The sequence below is a fragment of the Hyperoodon ampullatus genome, assembly GCF_949752795.1.
Source record: "Hyperoodon ampullatus genome assembly, chromosome: 8".
In the NCBI taxonomy this organism is placed as follows: domain Eukaryota; kingdom Metazoa; phylum Chordata; class Mammalia; order Artiodactyla; family Ziphiidae; genus Hyperoodon; species Hyperoodon ampullatus.
In genome coordinates this window covers 78,107,264-78,123,478 of record NC_136921.1, presented here as the reverse complement: position 1 = coordinate 78,123,478, position 16,215 = coordinate 78,107,264, and the positions used below count along the sequence as shown (strand labels likewise).

At 35.7% G+C, this 16,215-nt stretch overlaps 1 protein-coding gene across 2 annotated transcripts in view; it reads left to right on the top strand.

The window, feature by feature from the left end:
• The window catches only part of KCNH7 (potassium voltage-gated channel subfamily H member 7), a gene marked incomplete at both ends in the record, with an annotated part of 461,489 nt that overhangs the window by 431,138 nt on the left and 14,136 nt on the right, over positions 1 to 16,215 (top strand). The window contains 4 exons of one of the 2 annotated variants that reach the window (XM_079709750.1): positions 203 to 455; positions 3,441 to 3,646; positions 5,449 to 5,530; positions 15,412 to 15,675. In XM_079709750.1, the coding sequence (XP_079565876.1) occupies positions 203 to 455; positions 3,441 to 3,646; positions 5,449 to 5,530; positions 15,412 to 15,675 (805 nt within the window). Of the gene's footprint in view, positions 1 to 202; positions 456 to 3,440; positions 3,647 to 5,430; positions 5,531 to 15,411; positions 15,676 to 16,215 lie in introns of both variants that reach the window. The other variant, XM_079709749.1, reaches the window with a different exon arrangement.

Sequence of the window (16,215 nt, the reverse complement as noted above, 5' to 3'; positions counted from 1 at the left end):
CAGAGAACAAGTATTTGAGTTAAAATTCTGACATGTTCAGCAAAGCAAGTATTCATTAAGGTAGGCGAGGTAGAAGCATTGTAAGAACTCCTGTGTGACATTTACTACACCTGCGGTTCTGTGAACGTGAAATATACTTTATTTCAGGTGGTGGTAACCCTGTGCGCCGGTAGTATGAAACTCTATCTTTTTTTTTCTTCAGGTCCTAAAGGGTTTCCCAGAATGTTTACAGGCTGACATTTGTCTACATCTCAACCAGACTTTGCTGCAAAACTGCAAAGCCTTTCGAGGGGCAAGTAAAGGTTGCCTTAGAGCTTTGGCAATGAAGTTCAAGACCACCCATGCACCTCCGGGAGATACGCTGGTTCACTGTGGGGACGTCCTCACTGCACTTTATTTCTTATCCAGAGGCTCCATTGAAATCCTCAAAGATGACATTGTGGTAGCTATTCTGGGTGAGTGTTTTAGAATTGGATAGTCACAAATTCAATTATTAGCTAGTGCAATGCATAGTTTAAAATGATAGAAAAGAGGGCTTTCCTATTTATTTATGAGTACTAAGACTGATGAGTAATTTTAAAACTTTATTTAAAATTCAATTCAAATCAAATTAACCCCGCAGAAAATATGTTTTCTTGACAGTCTCACTTTTTCTCTGGTGTGTAAATGCTTCCATCTTGGCAGCTACTTAAGCCTTTGAGGCCAGATATATGAAAATAGTCAACATTTTCCTTTTCATGTTAGAGGATCTTGGATTCATGCTGAGATCTTATCACCTTAAATAAAATATATACATAGTAGGCATACTTGCTAGCATGTGCCAATGCCCTGTCATGAAGTGGGTTTATATGTTGATCAATTTCATCTAGTTGCTGTGCACATTACCTGCTGTGTCCCATCAAACAGAATTATATGAGCCCTTACCTGGGAAATATAGGGCTATAAACTTAACACCTAGGGATAAAAGTGGTGAGGAAATGAAAATTAATAATAAGTTAAACTGGTTTGGGTGCAAAAGAAAGTCCATCTGTCCAATCTGCCTCTTCAAAAAATAAATTTAGTCATTGTGAACTTGTAAGATTTCTTTAGAATATTAGAACAATGGGGAAGAACAAGGGAGCAGAGAGAAACGAGATCAGTTGTTGTCCTCTCCCATACCCTAGCCAGTATGTTTAAGCCTCCATCTCTCCATGAGAATACCCACCCCCAATGATTGTGAACACGTGCACTTCTTTTTTCCTGCAGATTAAATCTGGTTCTATTTAAATAAGGAGCACATAAGTCAGTGAGTTCCTTTCACTTGACTCTGGATGTTAACATCCAAAAGGACAAGGATATTCTCTGTTTTCTTCACTGCTACACAGAACCAAAATGGGCATAGCACAGGATCCAATACATGAATGAAGATGTTTGAGAGATTCCTATTTATTTTGATAATTTTATTATGAGGGCCTTTTGAAAATGTTTTCAAAATTGACCAGATGCACAATTTGGTTTACGATCCAATAAGCAGGCTAAAAACATATTCAAATCACTTAGGAGCTACACAATAAAGTGGGATTTTCACCAGATTTGGCTTTGACAGTTTGCTCTAGTATGTTGCCAGGGAAGGAACACACATCATTGCATTCCTGATCTTCAAATCAGCCATCCCTAACTTCTACAGCAAGGTAACAAGCCTTCTTGCTTTATAAAATAATAATTTTAGAGTGTAGTTAAGCTGTACATGGTGACTGGCTTACTCTTTGCTCATTTACAGTCACGTAGCTAATTAAAATATGAAGCTCATGCTGAATTTAGTTCAGAGCTTTTCTCTGATAATATCTATAATGAAGTATCAAAACTATAAAGAATTTCAAGAGATTCTCCCCTTCTGTCTCCATTTCCATGTAAATCTGCACTTAAAATCCTCAGAAATAGTGATTATTTATTCTATTTTTGAAAAGCTAAGTATTTATTTAAACTACAGTTAATGTATTCGCTCCAATGTTAATTTTTCATATAAAGATATGGCATCTGATTTCTCCCCACTATATTCACATTTAGAATAAGAACATTACAGCATTTTTCTTTTACATGAACTTTATTGTTTAAAAGTCTTGGTAGTTTCCATAGTCAGGTATATATGAACTTGTCTACCAAAAGCTAAAGTAACAGATACAGGGAGTTTTTTTCTAAATCTGAAAAGAAGCTTCAGGATATATGGAAGAAGGTACATTTTATGCTGCCATTGACTACCTTTAAAAGTTATGTAACCAATAATCCATCAGTAGTTATTATGCATGTATTCCATAGGTACGATTTTTAAGTGTCTTGACATTCAGAGACAGAAAAATCTAAGTGGCCATGACTTTCAGGGAAAATATTGGGAGAAGATGAAATATATCAAGGGTGCAAAGATTATGACTGGAGTCAGAATGCATGGGATTTAGTCATGGCCACTCTCTCCCTCCCTTTACTTCACCCAACTAAGAAGGTGACCTTTACCTAATCCGTTTACACTCTTTAATCTTCTTTCCATATTCATAAAATTTGGATAATAATTAGTAATTTTTTCATAAGGTTATTTTGGGGATCAAGTGAGATAATACACCTAAGCATTTGACACAGTGCCTGACACCTACTTAGTCCTCAATAAGCGTTTGTTTTTGCTGTCATTATCATCCGCATCATTGAAGGACACCCAGGAAAGAGGTGACATGTGGCTAGGCAGAGGGGATGGTGGGGGAGTGTCCATCAGAAGCCAGACAGTGAAATAACCCCAGGTTTGGGAAAAAAGCAGGAAGGACACACTTTTAGAAGAAAGGCCATAGACCATATAGTAAAAAAGCCTGACTGTATTTTTTTTTGAGAAAATGTAACTACATTTATTAAACAATTGGGCAACTTTATTAAGGGCAAATCCAAAAGTGGTTACTAAAGGAAACAGGGTATGTTCAAATTGTACCCCTAGTCCTCTAAGTGTTAAAAGAGTTCCACCAAAACCTCATGTATGGCATCACCTCCCGAGACCATCCTGAGATAGAAAGTTTTAAGATTTGACTCTCCACAGCCTTTCGCATATTCCTAGATTGACAAAATTAGACCACACCTACTATTGGCAAGACTCTTTTCTAGCAATGTGTGGCATAGCAGACTAGAGCCGTGTTTGCTGCATTCCAGATGATTAGCCAAAGAATCAAAACAAGGAAGTAATGGGGATTATACCAGGCCCAGTGCTCTAAGAGACAAAATTCCGGTCAATGAACAAACATGACTGAGGCAGCCAGTACAAGGTATTGGACTTTTGCTGCCCAAGTGTCTGTTGGCTATAGGGTCTTACATATGAAATTTTTGGTTCAGGGATTGGTCAGTGGTCCCCTTCTACTTTCAGAAGGAAAACATTAAGTTCAGATTCCTTTTATTTCCTTTTTTTCCTTTTCTGCTTTTGTCTTTTCTAGGAAAAAATGATATATTTGGAGAAATGGTTCATCTTTATGCCAAACCTGGAAAGTCTAATGCAGATGTAAGAGCTCTCACGTACTGTGACTTGCATAAGATCCAGAGAGAAGACTTGCTAGAGGTTTTGGATATGTATCCTGAGTTTTCTGATCACTTTCTCACGAACCTAGAATTGACTTTCAACCTACGGCATGAAAGTGCAAAGGTATATGTTGCCTGCTTACTTTTATACTCTGACATTTTATTTTATTCTTGGATTGCCCAAATACCTCTGAAAGATCAAGTGGAACAGTGTAGAAAAACTTAACCAATTGTGAATATTTGAAAGGAAAAGCTAACTTAATATTGGAATTTCTCAATTATAGAGAAGGAACTCAGTCTAATTTCTTTCATGTATATTGAATAATTTTTGGTAGTCCAATTAAATTTGACCTTTTAAAACTCTTGGGTGACATATTTGATTTATAATAGCCTTGGTTTATATTGAGTGTGACAATTATTTGTAATAAATGGGTGATTCTAGGCTATTGAAAATTGCCTAGAAGAGTTTATCTTATAAAGAGGTTAAAATATTCTCTCAGCTATTATTTACACCATAAACTGTTTACCGATATCTTTTCAATAATTATGAAGAAATTAAACTCTTAAAGTTTAGGTCCATATTTAACACAATTTCTAAATTGCAGAAGTATAAATTAATCAGGCTTATACCTGAGTCAAAATTAATGCTACAGAATGAAGAACATATACTCTACTAGAAATAATATTTTAAATAATTCTACATATGATTTCACCTAGGATTAATTTTGAGAGTATAGCCCTTATATCTCTCACCCTCTTCCACTATGAAAATGTGTCCTTATGACCTATGAGTATTCTAAGAATATAGATTTTATCTTGCAGCCCACAATTTATTACTAGATTATTCCTCCATCCCCTTCCCCCCAAACCTCATAACCCCAACTCCACTTCTAAATACCTTTTTGTCAGAAACCAAATGTTTTGACACTTGCCAGTGTATTTTAATGCTAACAAATAAAAGATCCTCAAGTCAAGAGTTAGGTAAAACATGGTATATTTCATTCTCCCTGGAGTTACAGTCATTCCCAGGGTGCTGTGAGAGACAAAGATTTTAAGGTCACAAGAGTACCATTCAATAACCTGAAGCACCATCTCAGATAGTTACTTCTTTTCAAAAAGCTGAAAAGTTGAAAAATAATTAGGTGGTAAGAGGTTCAAGTTCCCAAGAGTATATTCTTTTTATAATGATTTTAATTCAGAATTCTATCAAATTGCATTTTGAGGTCACCAACCTCATTCTTACTTTGCTTTGAAAAACAACAGGCATCTACCTCAGATAACTTATTTACATAAAAAGTTTAGGCAGCAACCAAATAAAACAGAAGCTTCCATGTCTTTCATTTATTTGGAAACTTCCAGTTTTGTTTACAAGAGAGGGAGGAAGGAGGAATGGGGAACAAAATAATCAAGGGTTCAGAGCATAGTGTTTATGAATTCAACCTTATATTTATTCTTGTGAAATTTAACCTTGCCATCATTACCATGTAATTTAAACAATATAGCTAACTATAATTAGTTTACCCTTTTTTCTCTGTAGTAATACAGATTCTGCAATTTTTAAAATTATTATTATTTTTATTTTAACTTTACCAAGTTACATAAAATATATTCCACATGAAGGAATATGCGGTCTCTAAATGTTGACAACATCATCCCCAAACATTTCTGATAAATAACTTCCATAATTCTGATTTCCCCATTAGGTGGAGAAACTACTAGGATTATTCTAGCAGACTATTTTATAATTTAGAGAAAACTATTAAGCAAAGGATTGTAGCTATTTGCCTGCAATCTAATAATTAAGTCTCAAAGTGGTTGAAATAATATGAAATAGTAAAGAGTTTAATGATGATACGTGTGTTCAGATTGAATAATCTTCCATTTTATCTTCACGTTCCATTAACAAAGGCTGATCTCTTATTACAGTCCCAGTCCATGAATGATTCTGAAGGAGACAACTGTAAACTACGAAGAAGGAGATTGTCATTTGATAGTGAAGGAGAGAAAGGTAATTCATTCTTTTCTAAAATTTAAATGCAGAACATGTGGTTATCAGTTCTTCTTACTTAAATGCTCATTATACTTCTGATTTCAAGGATAAACTTTATTCAGATTTTAAGAAGGCAAATCCTTTGCTTTTTTCAGTAGCTAATGATATGGTTTCTGATTGATAGCTCTCAACAGTGTTTCTCAAGACCTGATCCTAGGCCCTCTTCTTTTCTTATTCTATGTCATACTCTTTCCCTGAGTAATCTCATTTATACCCATAGTTTAATTATATTTTCACATAGGAGATATACATATTTATATCTTAATCCCAGATCATCTGAGCTTCAGTCTCATATATCCAAATGCCTATTAAGCCATCTACTTGAAATCGCAAGGGCAGCTCAAACTCAGCATTTCTTAAATTGAAATCATGATGTCCTGCTGGAAATCTATCTCTCCATCAGTTGCCGTGTCTCTAAATGGCATCACCATTCTATAAACTGCACAAAATAGATCTATCTAGGAACCAACCATCTCTCAACCTCTTCATCCACCCTGGTAACAAGTCTTGTTAGTGACACCTGCAACACATCCATTTACTCTTCAAACTAGGTCTCTATTGTTTCACTTTTCTCCATCTTCAGAGCCGCAGCTCTGGACCAAGCTACCATAATACTGAAACACATTTCAACTCACCTTCCCAACTTGCCCTCTGCCATCTATTCTCCACACTGGACCACTGGTGATTTTTTTTTTTCTAAATGCAGGTATGTTTATGTCACCCACACATTTAAAGCCCTCTAAAGACTTCCCATTCCCTAAATTCTTCATAGGGTAGGTTTATGCCTACCTCTTCAGTCTTATCTCATACCATCTTTTCCTTCACTACCCTAACCTGGCCTTCCCCATCAGCTTCTCTCTTTTGCAGCATTTATTCCAGCTGTACTTCCATATGATTTGCATCATCATTTAATCAGTGATATCTGCCTGTAGATCGTAAGCCCCATGGGAAATATTTAGTCACCTGAAGCTTCAGTGCTTGCCTCATAGCAGGTGTTCAACAAATACTTGTTGAAAGAATGACTGAGTTAATGAACTAGCATTTGAGCATTTTCCATGTGATTCTTTTCCTTCTTTTGCCTTCTTAATCCAAGTTCTTTTCTTGGCCCTCTTCCTTCTGGATTCTCTCCCAATGGGAGAGCTTCTACTAGCTTTAACTTGCCCTATATTTCAAGTGAACTCAGCTACCCTCTCTTTCACGTACATCATTTTTGTGTTTTTGCTTATATCCTTTCCTTAATTGGAATTTACTTCCCTATCCTCAAACACACACACACACACACACAACTATACCACACCACTTTTTCATCTGTTAAATTACATTTTTTGTCAAGGTTAATCTTCAGTGATATTCAGTGTGAACTCTTTCTTGATTTCCTCAAAAATATAGGTTTTCTTTCTTTCCTGAATTCCTAAGCCACTTCCCTGTTGTTATACAGATGGTCCTTGACTTACGTTGAAACAATTTGTGATTTTTTCACTTTACAATAGTACGGAAACAATACACATTTAGAAGAAACCATACTTCAAATTTTGAATTTTGATCTTTTCCCAGCTAGCGATATGCTGTGATGCTCCCTCGTGATGCTGGGCAGCGCCACTCCCAGTCAGCCACACGGTCAAGAGGGAAACAGCCAATACACTTACAACCATTTTGTTTTTCACTTTCAGTGCAGTGTTCAATAAATTACATGAGATATTCAACAGTTTACTGTAAAATAAGCTTTTGTTAGATGATTTTGCCCAACCATAGATGAATGTTAAGTGTTCTGAGCATGTTTAAGGTAGATTAGGTTAACCTATGACGTTCAGTATGTTAGATGTATTAAATGCATTTTCAACTTATGATATTTTCAACTTACAATGGGTTTATTGGGCTGTAACCCCATTGTAAATCAAGGAAGATCTTTATTTTCAAAATCTGCCCTGTACAGTGTTTATTGGTACATTTGTCCTTTTTCTCTATCAAACTGCAGATTCTTTTAGCAAAGCATGGTTGATAAATATCTGTTGAATTGAGCTAACTGTTGAATCCTCTGGCTGATTGCAGAACAATAAACCATTCACAGATAGGTGATAATTTATTAGTGCAATGTCCTTCATTACTCTCCTGGTGACTTCTTCTATAATCAGAACCATAACAGTCAAGCTGTTCTTCTGTCAACTTAATCTAAAGCCCTTATCCTGAAGTTAATCTCATATTTTGATCTCACTAGAAATGAAGGACAGCTTGACAATATTATCTATATAATAATGTCCCCCATACAGTTAAATATTTATTAAATCTCCTTTCAATCTTGTTTAGTTTCTTCATTCTCAAGCTAAATAACTTAACGTTTTTATCTCCTGACAAGGCCCTGAGAGCGTGTCACAATTTATATTGTGCTCATGCATGTAGACATTTCTATTGATTCTGAAAACTTTTCCTTTAATCACAGGCTTAGTCTATAAGACCCATTTTATATAAAGTGTTGATGGTAAGGGATTTGCCTGCCTGTAGCTCTTTGAAGTTTTCTGGTGTGTCAGTGAGTAAGCATTTTTTGGAAAACACAATTAACTCCAGTTATCCAGAGCCTGAGAGCCTATTCCAGTCTTCAGGACTCCATGGTGCAATAGACTAGTTTAAAATTTGCTGAAAGCAATTTAATCCCAATCTCCCCAATCTAAAGATCTGAAAGGGCTGCTCATTCTATATTTCTTGATATAGAATCAATATCTGGGAGGAAAATGCGTATAAGTAAGTATAAAGAGCAGAGAACTTTCAGAAGATAATTGATACTAAATGATATGGGTACATAAACTAAAAGCTACCTATGAAATGTATTGATTACTTTAGAGTTGGTTTACTGCTCATTTGAAACAATATCTTGAGGGCAGATATCCAAGAGTGCTGATGACTGTGAATTAATCAGCAGAGGCATCAAGAACCAGAGGGAAGAACACGTGGTTAGCCATTGGAGACAGACAAGGTTGAGTCTTACAATTACCACTCACGACCTACTCAACACAACACTGGAACACTTCAGGCTTCAGCTCTCACCTGCACAGCACCCCCCATCATGCCTACCACGTGGTGCTAAGGAGCTTACATTCAAAAAGAGATATTAAAAATGAAAAGATATATATAGAACCTCTGCAAGTTGACTTGAACTAAATAGAAGCTTAACGTATCGGATCACTTCTCTCCTAAAATGCATTTGTAGATGAAAGTGGTTTGTCCTCATAGGCTGCACATTTCTTTTAAGAATATAAACTCAGTTCCTGACAAGAAAGAGTTGTCAGTTCAGGTCCAAATTTGAGGACACCTTGTGTTTTTTTGAAGATATATTCAAGAAGCTCTCTTTCCTTCCTAAAATTCTGGCATGGAGGTACCCAGGACCTCCCCAAACTGACTATGGTCATTGTAAGGGGAGATGATATAGTTCCTGAGAGGGAAGTAAGATGTTATTTTTACAGAAAGTGAAGAATAAAAATGTATCTTCAATCACTTCCTTAGTGATCACAAGCATTGGCAAAATACTTGGACAGAACAGAAATAAATGTGGTATCACTGTTTGGAACATGTTGAAAAATAGTCTCTAACTGGTCTTCAGAGTTAGATTGTACTTACTTCAGAGTGTGTCAGTGTGGTTTATTGGGTTATGGGAATACTTCTTTTAAAATTTTGTGTTGTGGAACTAAGATCACACAAGCTGTGTGGCACAGCCAAAATAAAATAAAATAAAATTTTATGTTGTTTATATTTTATAACATACATAAATTTTAGTACAATAGCATGTAAAATGGCACATGAGATACACACACACAAGCATATATATTTTTTTTACCGATAGCACTTTTGTGACAAAATATTTGGAATATTCTGCTCAACTTTTTCTATGAACGGGAAATGCAATATCAAAGTAGCTACTAATGGCTGATTTAGGGAACCAGTGACCTTTTGAGAGAATAATTCAATGAGAACAGCAATTAACAGGCCTCCCCAAAAAACAAAAAAAAATTAAAATGTGCTAAAGATATGACTGTACCAACCAAAGGGATGGAAATTAAGGTGAAAAAATGTTCAGCATCTTCTTTACTTTGGATTTAGATAGTGCCACACATTTCGTAAAAAACAGGAGCCCATTTTAAGAGACATACACATCCTAAGAGCAATTTTCTCATTTCCCTACCCATGTAATTTTTATTGAAATGGGCACTTCTATATATATCAACTGGTAAAATCTAGTGTTCCAGAAAACGAGTGGAAAGAGGTCTTGAACTCATCATAACTGTGTTTCAAAGAATAGCAATAAAGCTTATCTCCTTGTAATGTTGGTTTAGTGACTTCACATTGCCACCCAAAAGTCAGTAAAGTTTTGAAAGTGTTTCTCCAAAATAAATAACTTCTATGAAAATTATTGAAGTTAGGAGTAAATATATACACAGTTAAACTTATTTTTACAGAATATGGGTGGGTCAAATTCTAATTTTATAAAGTTTTTAAATATATTGCTATTATACTTTGGCATCTCTTTGGAATATCTTTTCCAATAATAAATAATGATTAGCCTTTGTTATCCATTTCAGTAATATATAAATGTATCTTTCTTTATTTTAATTTTTAAGATAAATTCTTTATTTATATAGAAAAATGACTCTAATCCACTTTCAACTTTCTTTGATGCTAGAGAAGAACTAAAGTACTTTAGAGCAAATGAAGAAATTTATTTTGGACTCCAATTTTCCAATGAAATAAATGTTTTTTTAATGCATTTGGCTGGAAAATGCTCAACTCATCTCAAAATCGTTACCAGTAGGAAATCTTAAATGCAAATGCTGAGAGAGTACATTAAATGCCTCTCTTTTACCAAAAGTTGGGTCCACCTATTGGGTCTGACAAATAAAAATGATAAATCACCTGAGAGAAAGACTCCATAAATGATGGAGAGAGCACAAGCATTTGTTCCCAGATTGTTTGAAATGTAAGAATTTTATATAATCATTCTTAAGATGGATGGGTCAACCACTCCATCAGGACATTTGTTCTGTGCTCTTCAATCCATCCTGAACACAGAGAGACACCTACAAGACAATTCACAACTGCTTTAGAATTGGATCCTGTGAGAAAAGGGGAGGAGGTGAACTGTCAGCCTACAGAAACAAGGGATTTTTTAAAAAGTTTTCAGTCATCTAAATCAGAAAAATTCGAGGCTTAATTAAATAGGCAGGGTTTTTTTTCTTTGTAAAACGATGGTAACAGGAATGATTATACAGTCTCATTTCTAGCAAAAGGGAAAATGTAAAAACTACTCAGATTACTATTCGGAATACTATTTATACATAGCATTTAAGAAAACAACATTAAGAAATAATAATAATAAAATAGCAGGGCTTCCCTGGTGGCGCAGTGGTTGAGAGTCCGCCTGCTGATGCAGGGGACACGGGTTCGTGCCCCGGTCCGGGAAGATCCCACATGCCGCGGAGCGGCTGGACCCGTGAGCCATGGCCGCTGAGCCTGCGCGTCCGGAGCCTGTGCTCCGCAACGGGAGAGGCCACAGCAGTGACAGGCCTGCGTACTGCAAAAAAATAAAAATAAAAATAAAATAAAATAGCATTAAGAATAACATTAAGGAAAATAGTACCTATTGCTATTTACTGTCTATTAAATAATCCAGTTTAACCAGAAATGGAACAAGCCATCAAAATCTAGAGGTACCTGGAGGCCAATTATAATGCATTTAGCCCAATATCATGTATTCCATTAGCCAACCTCCAGCCTAAGCCTGAGCAGTTTCCATTTTTAATCCACAAATAGATTGTCATTTCAACTGTCATTTTAAATGATCAGATTTGAAGCTTTGATTTATCTAGTATGGAATAGAAAAATGTTGCCGTTGGGCTGCATCAGAGAAACTGTTCACATGGCCTGAGTTCCAAAACGCAGCTGGATGATGATCCAGTGGCAATGAACACAGAAGTAAATGTGGAGTAATTTCCCCTACGTATTACAAAAAATTCAAGAATATCAAACGTTTTCTTCTTCTTTCATGATCCTGCTTTTACCTCAAATTCTTGCTAAAGGATTTCGATGCCATGTGTATGAAATAATTTGCTCCGTTTCACTAGAGAACTAAATAATAATCCCTCATTCACCACATTTTGTGAACACATGTCCCTAGTTGAAATCAGCAAGTTATAATTCAGTTTATCAATATATGTTGACTGATGAATTTGTGCCTAAGCATCCAAAATCAAGCCATAATTTAGTAAACTAAGACTAAGGCCCATGTGGTAGGTGGGACAGAACATTTTACTATGTATGAGGATTTACAAATCTACAGAGAACTCCCAAGGTCTTTCAAGCCAAAAAGGCGAAGTGATTGAATAATTTGTGATGTACGTTCATTACAAATATCCATGTTAGCATTATCCTTACTTATATCAGAGACATATGAATTAGATGTTAATTCAGTTTACGTTTGATTCCGCTGGAAAAGATACCATGAAAGTGTTTAAAAGAAAAGCATTTTGGGGAAGATGAGAAGCCTTTGATGATTCAAATCCCATTGGTGCCCAAACTGCACAAAAGTTTACTTAGGAGCAAGAAACTGATGCAATTCACAAAGCAGGTATGAGTATAATTTAGAGAAGTGAAGTGTTTAATTTTTTTTAACATTTACTAGCATAAAATTGGAAACTATTATTTTTTGAGGAATGAAATGATATGTTTATAAAGTGGGGAAATGTTGATCAAATTTTCAGGAGGGGAGAAGTTAAAATCAAAGGAGACAGCGAAACAGATGACAAGAATGAAGGAAGGCTGTGTCCATGACACTGGAGAGAAAGGGCTTGTGTAAGAAGAGTTGATCTGGATATTTACAGGCAACTAGATTAGTGGTTGAGTAGAGAAATATAAGTGATACTGAGTAATCAATGATGTCAACAATGCTTGAGACTGGAAAGATCTGTGGTCTTCTCAGTAATGATGAAATCACTGAGCAAGTGGGGAATCTTAAAGAAAATAAATTAAGCAATCTGCTTGCACTACATTGAACTTTAATTGGCAAGGTGTAAACTAACTCTTTAATAATAATTTCACATGAAGTTGGTTTTTAAACTCTATCCATTTTTTTTCTTTTTATGTCTTTACTGGAGTATAATTGCTTTATAATGGTGTGTTAGTTTATGCTTTATAACAAAGTGAATTAGTTATACATATACATATGTTCCCATATCTCTTCCCTCTTGCATCTCCCTCCCTCCCACCCTCCTTATCCAACCCCTCTAGGTGGTCACAAAGCACCGAGCTGATCTCCCTGTGTTATGTGGCTGCTTCCCACTAACTATCTACCTTACGTTTGGTAGTGTATATATGTCCATGCCTCTCTCTCGCTTCGTCCCAGCTTACCCTTCCTCCTCCCCATATCCTCAAGTCCATTCTCTAGTAGGTCTGTGTCTTTATTCCTGGCTTACCCCTAGGTTCTTCATGACATTTTTTTTTCTTAAATTCCATATATATGTGTTAGCATACGATATTTGTCTTTCTCTTTCTGACTTACTTCACTCTGTATGACAGACTCTAGGTCTATCCACCTCATTACAAATAGCTCAGTTTCGTTTCTTTTTATGGCTGAGTAATATTCCATTGTATATATGTGCCACATCTTCTTTATCCATTCATCCGATGATGGACACTTAGGTTGTTTCCAGCTCCGGGCTATTGTGAATAGAGCTGCAATGAACATTTTGGTACATGTCTCTTCTTGAATTATGGTTTTCTCAGGGTATATGCCTAGTAGTGGGATTGCTGGGTCATATGGTAGTTCTATTTTTAGTTTTTTAAGGAACCTCCATACTGTTCTCCATAGTGGCTGTACCAATTCACATTCCCACCAGCAGTGCAAGAGTGTTCCCTTTTCTCCACACCCTCTCCAGCATTTATTGTTTCTAGATTTTTTGATGATGGCCATTCTGACTGGTGTGAGATGATATCTCATTGTAGTTTCGATTTGCATTTCTCTAATGATTAGTGATGTTGAGCATCCTTTCATGTGTTTGTTGGCAATCTGTATATCTTCTGTGGAGAAATGTCTATTTAGGTCTTCTGCCCCTTTTTTGGATTGGGTTGTTTGTTTTTTTGTTATTGAGCTGCATGAGCTTCTTGTAAATTTTGGAGATTAATTCTTTGTCTGTTGCTTCATTTGCAAATGTTTTCTCCCATTCTGAGGGTTGTCTTTTGGTCTTGTTTATGGTTTCCTTTGCTGTGCAAAAGCTTTGAAGTTTCATTAGGTCCCATGTGTTTATTTTTGTCTTTATTTCCATTTCTCTAGGAGGTGGGTCAAAAAGTATCTTGCTGTGATTTATGTCATAGAGTGTTCTGCCTATGTTTTACTCTAAGAGTTTGGTAGTTTCTGGCCTTACATTTAGGTCTTTAATCCATTTTGAGTTTATTTTTGTGTATGGTGTTAGGGAGTGATCTAATCTCATACTTTTACATATACCTGTCCAGTTTTCCCAGCACCAGTTATTGAAGAGGCTGTCCTTTCTCCACTGTACATTCCTGCCTCCTTTATCAAAGATAAGGTGAACATATGTGTGCGAGTTTATCTCTAGGCTTTCTATCCTGTTCTATTGTAAACTCTATCAATTTTTACCTTGTGCTGCTTTCTAGCTTCTCATATTTTAAATTATGATTTATTTAAATAAAAGAAAAAGATCTCTGTTTAATTCCTGTGCCATATGGGATTTAAAAAACAGTTGGAAGTTTCTCTGGAGTGGCCTTAAATCAGTTCATTTGGCCTTCTATAAATAACAAAATAAGCACAACCAGGCAGAGAATAGATGGAGACACCGTCTTAAATATTTCTCTGGAGTGGCCTTAAATCAGTTCATTTGGCCTTCTATAAATAACAAAATAAGCACAACCAGGCAGAGAATAGATGGAGACACCATCTTAAACATTTCTCTAGAAAATAATATACCTTCTGGAGTATGTGGGTTAGTTATTAGCAGTAACCAGATGGAGAATTATACTGTCTCCCCAGGACACTAATGGAAACAAGTTCTGGGGTTTTTCTCTTGGAGTTTTTCCTGCTGAAATATGTCTAACACAACCTTCAGGGCTGAAATTATCCTGACATTTCAGTATAAAGCAGCCAATGTGCACTACTGGCTTTAATGTAATTAGTTAAACCTACCTTAATTACCGTGTTTAAGCTTTATATTCTTTGCAATATCCTGCACTACCAAACTGCCTGGAATGTCAAGGCCATTACATGCATTGAACTAGGGTTGAAGTTCAGCCTGCCAGCCTTTACCACAAAGAGGCTTCCGGTTTTGACCTTCACAATGTGGAATGACCACCACAGATGAGAGGGCATGAAGGTTAAAAACAAACAAACAATAAGCTGCATAGCAGTGACATTTTAGAATTGGGACACATTTTTCTTCACTTTTTCATTTCCTTCAAGAAATAGTACACTATATTTTAAGAATACAAATGACTGTTGAGCATGTATAAATAAGGTTTAAGTTATCCTAAAGTTTTTTTTCAGAGATATAAATTCTATTACTACTACAGATATTCTTTTAATTTTGGAATGAATAGTGTATCTCATTAAGATAATCTAATGTACTGTGAATTATGAAAAAAAAAGTCTTCTTAAGTCTTACATTCTCAGTAGGAAAAAGAGAAAGAACAACTTTTCTGGCAGTTAAAAAAAATCTATTGTTAAAGTTATTCCAAAATAAAAATCACTATGACAAACTTCGTTTTGTCACTATGACAAAGGTAGTTTAAGTAGCGCTAGACAGTAGATTTTATAGATTCTCTTCTACAAAATAACTTTTCTTTGATAGATTTTGGCAAAGGAAGCACTACAAATGATCCTGAAGACTCTGTAGATACCATAAGACATTATCAGAGGTCCAAGAAACACTTTGAAGAGAAAAAAAGCAGATCTTCATCTTTCATCTCCTCCATTGACGATGAACAAAAGCCTCTCTTCTCAGGAATTGTAGATTCTCCTCCAGGAATAGGGAAAGTAACTGGACTTGATCTTGAAGAAACAGTACCCACCTCAGGAAGAATTCCCATAGATAAAAGAAGTCACTCTTGCAAAGGTAATCAAGTTTCTCCAGAATCTCGTTGTCTCTCCTCAGGACTAATCACAAAATGGTAGCTTTGCATAAATGAAGAAACATACCACACATTAATCTAATCTGCAATTTTGTGATATATTTGCAAAGATCAAATCTTAGATCATCTACAAAGTGTTTGCAGGGTTCTGGAATAGTGGTCATTATACCCAATTATAGCGTAGGAGAGTCTGTGTGGCCAGGCAGACTTAACATAATGCCACATAGAACTTTGTAGTAATGTCTATTGTAGTGACTCCATGGGCAGAGGGGATCGATGAGTATTTGAAGAGAGAAAACCCATTGATTCTTGTATGTATCTTCTGTATCCATTCCTCACCCCCAAACCTGGTTTTTTATAGCATGAAAGACCAATGCAATAAAAATGCAATAAATACCAAAAAGAATTTCAGTTTACTGGGAATTATGAGAAAATGGGGAGAAATGCTCCTAAATAAAGTATGCTTTTGATCCAACTCATTTGAACACATTTGTTTAAAAGGGATACCCAAATATATGGGTTTT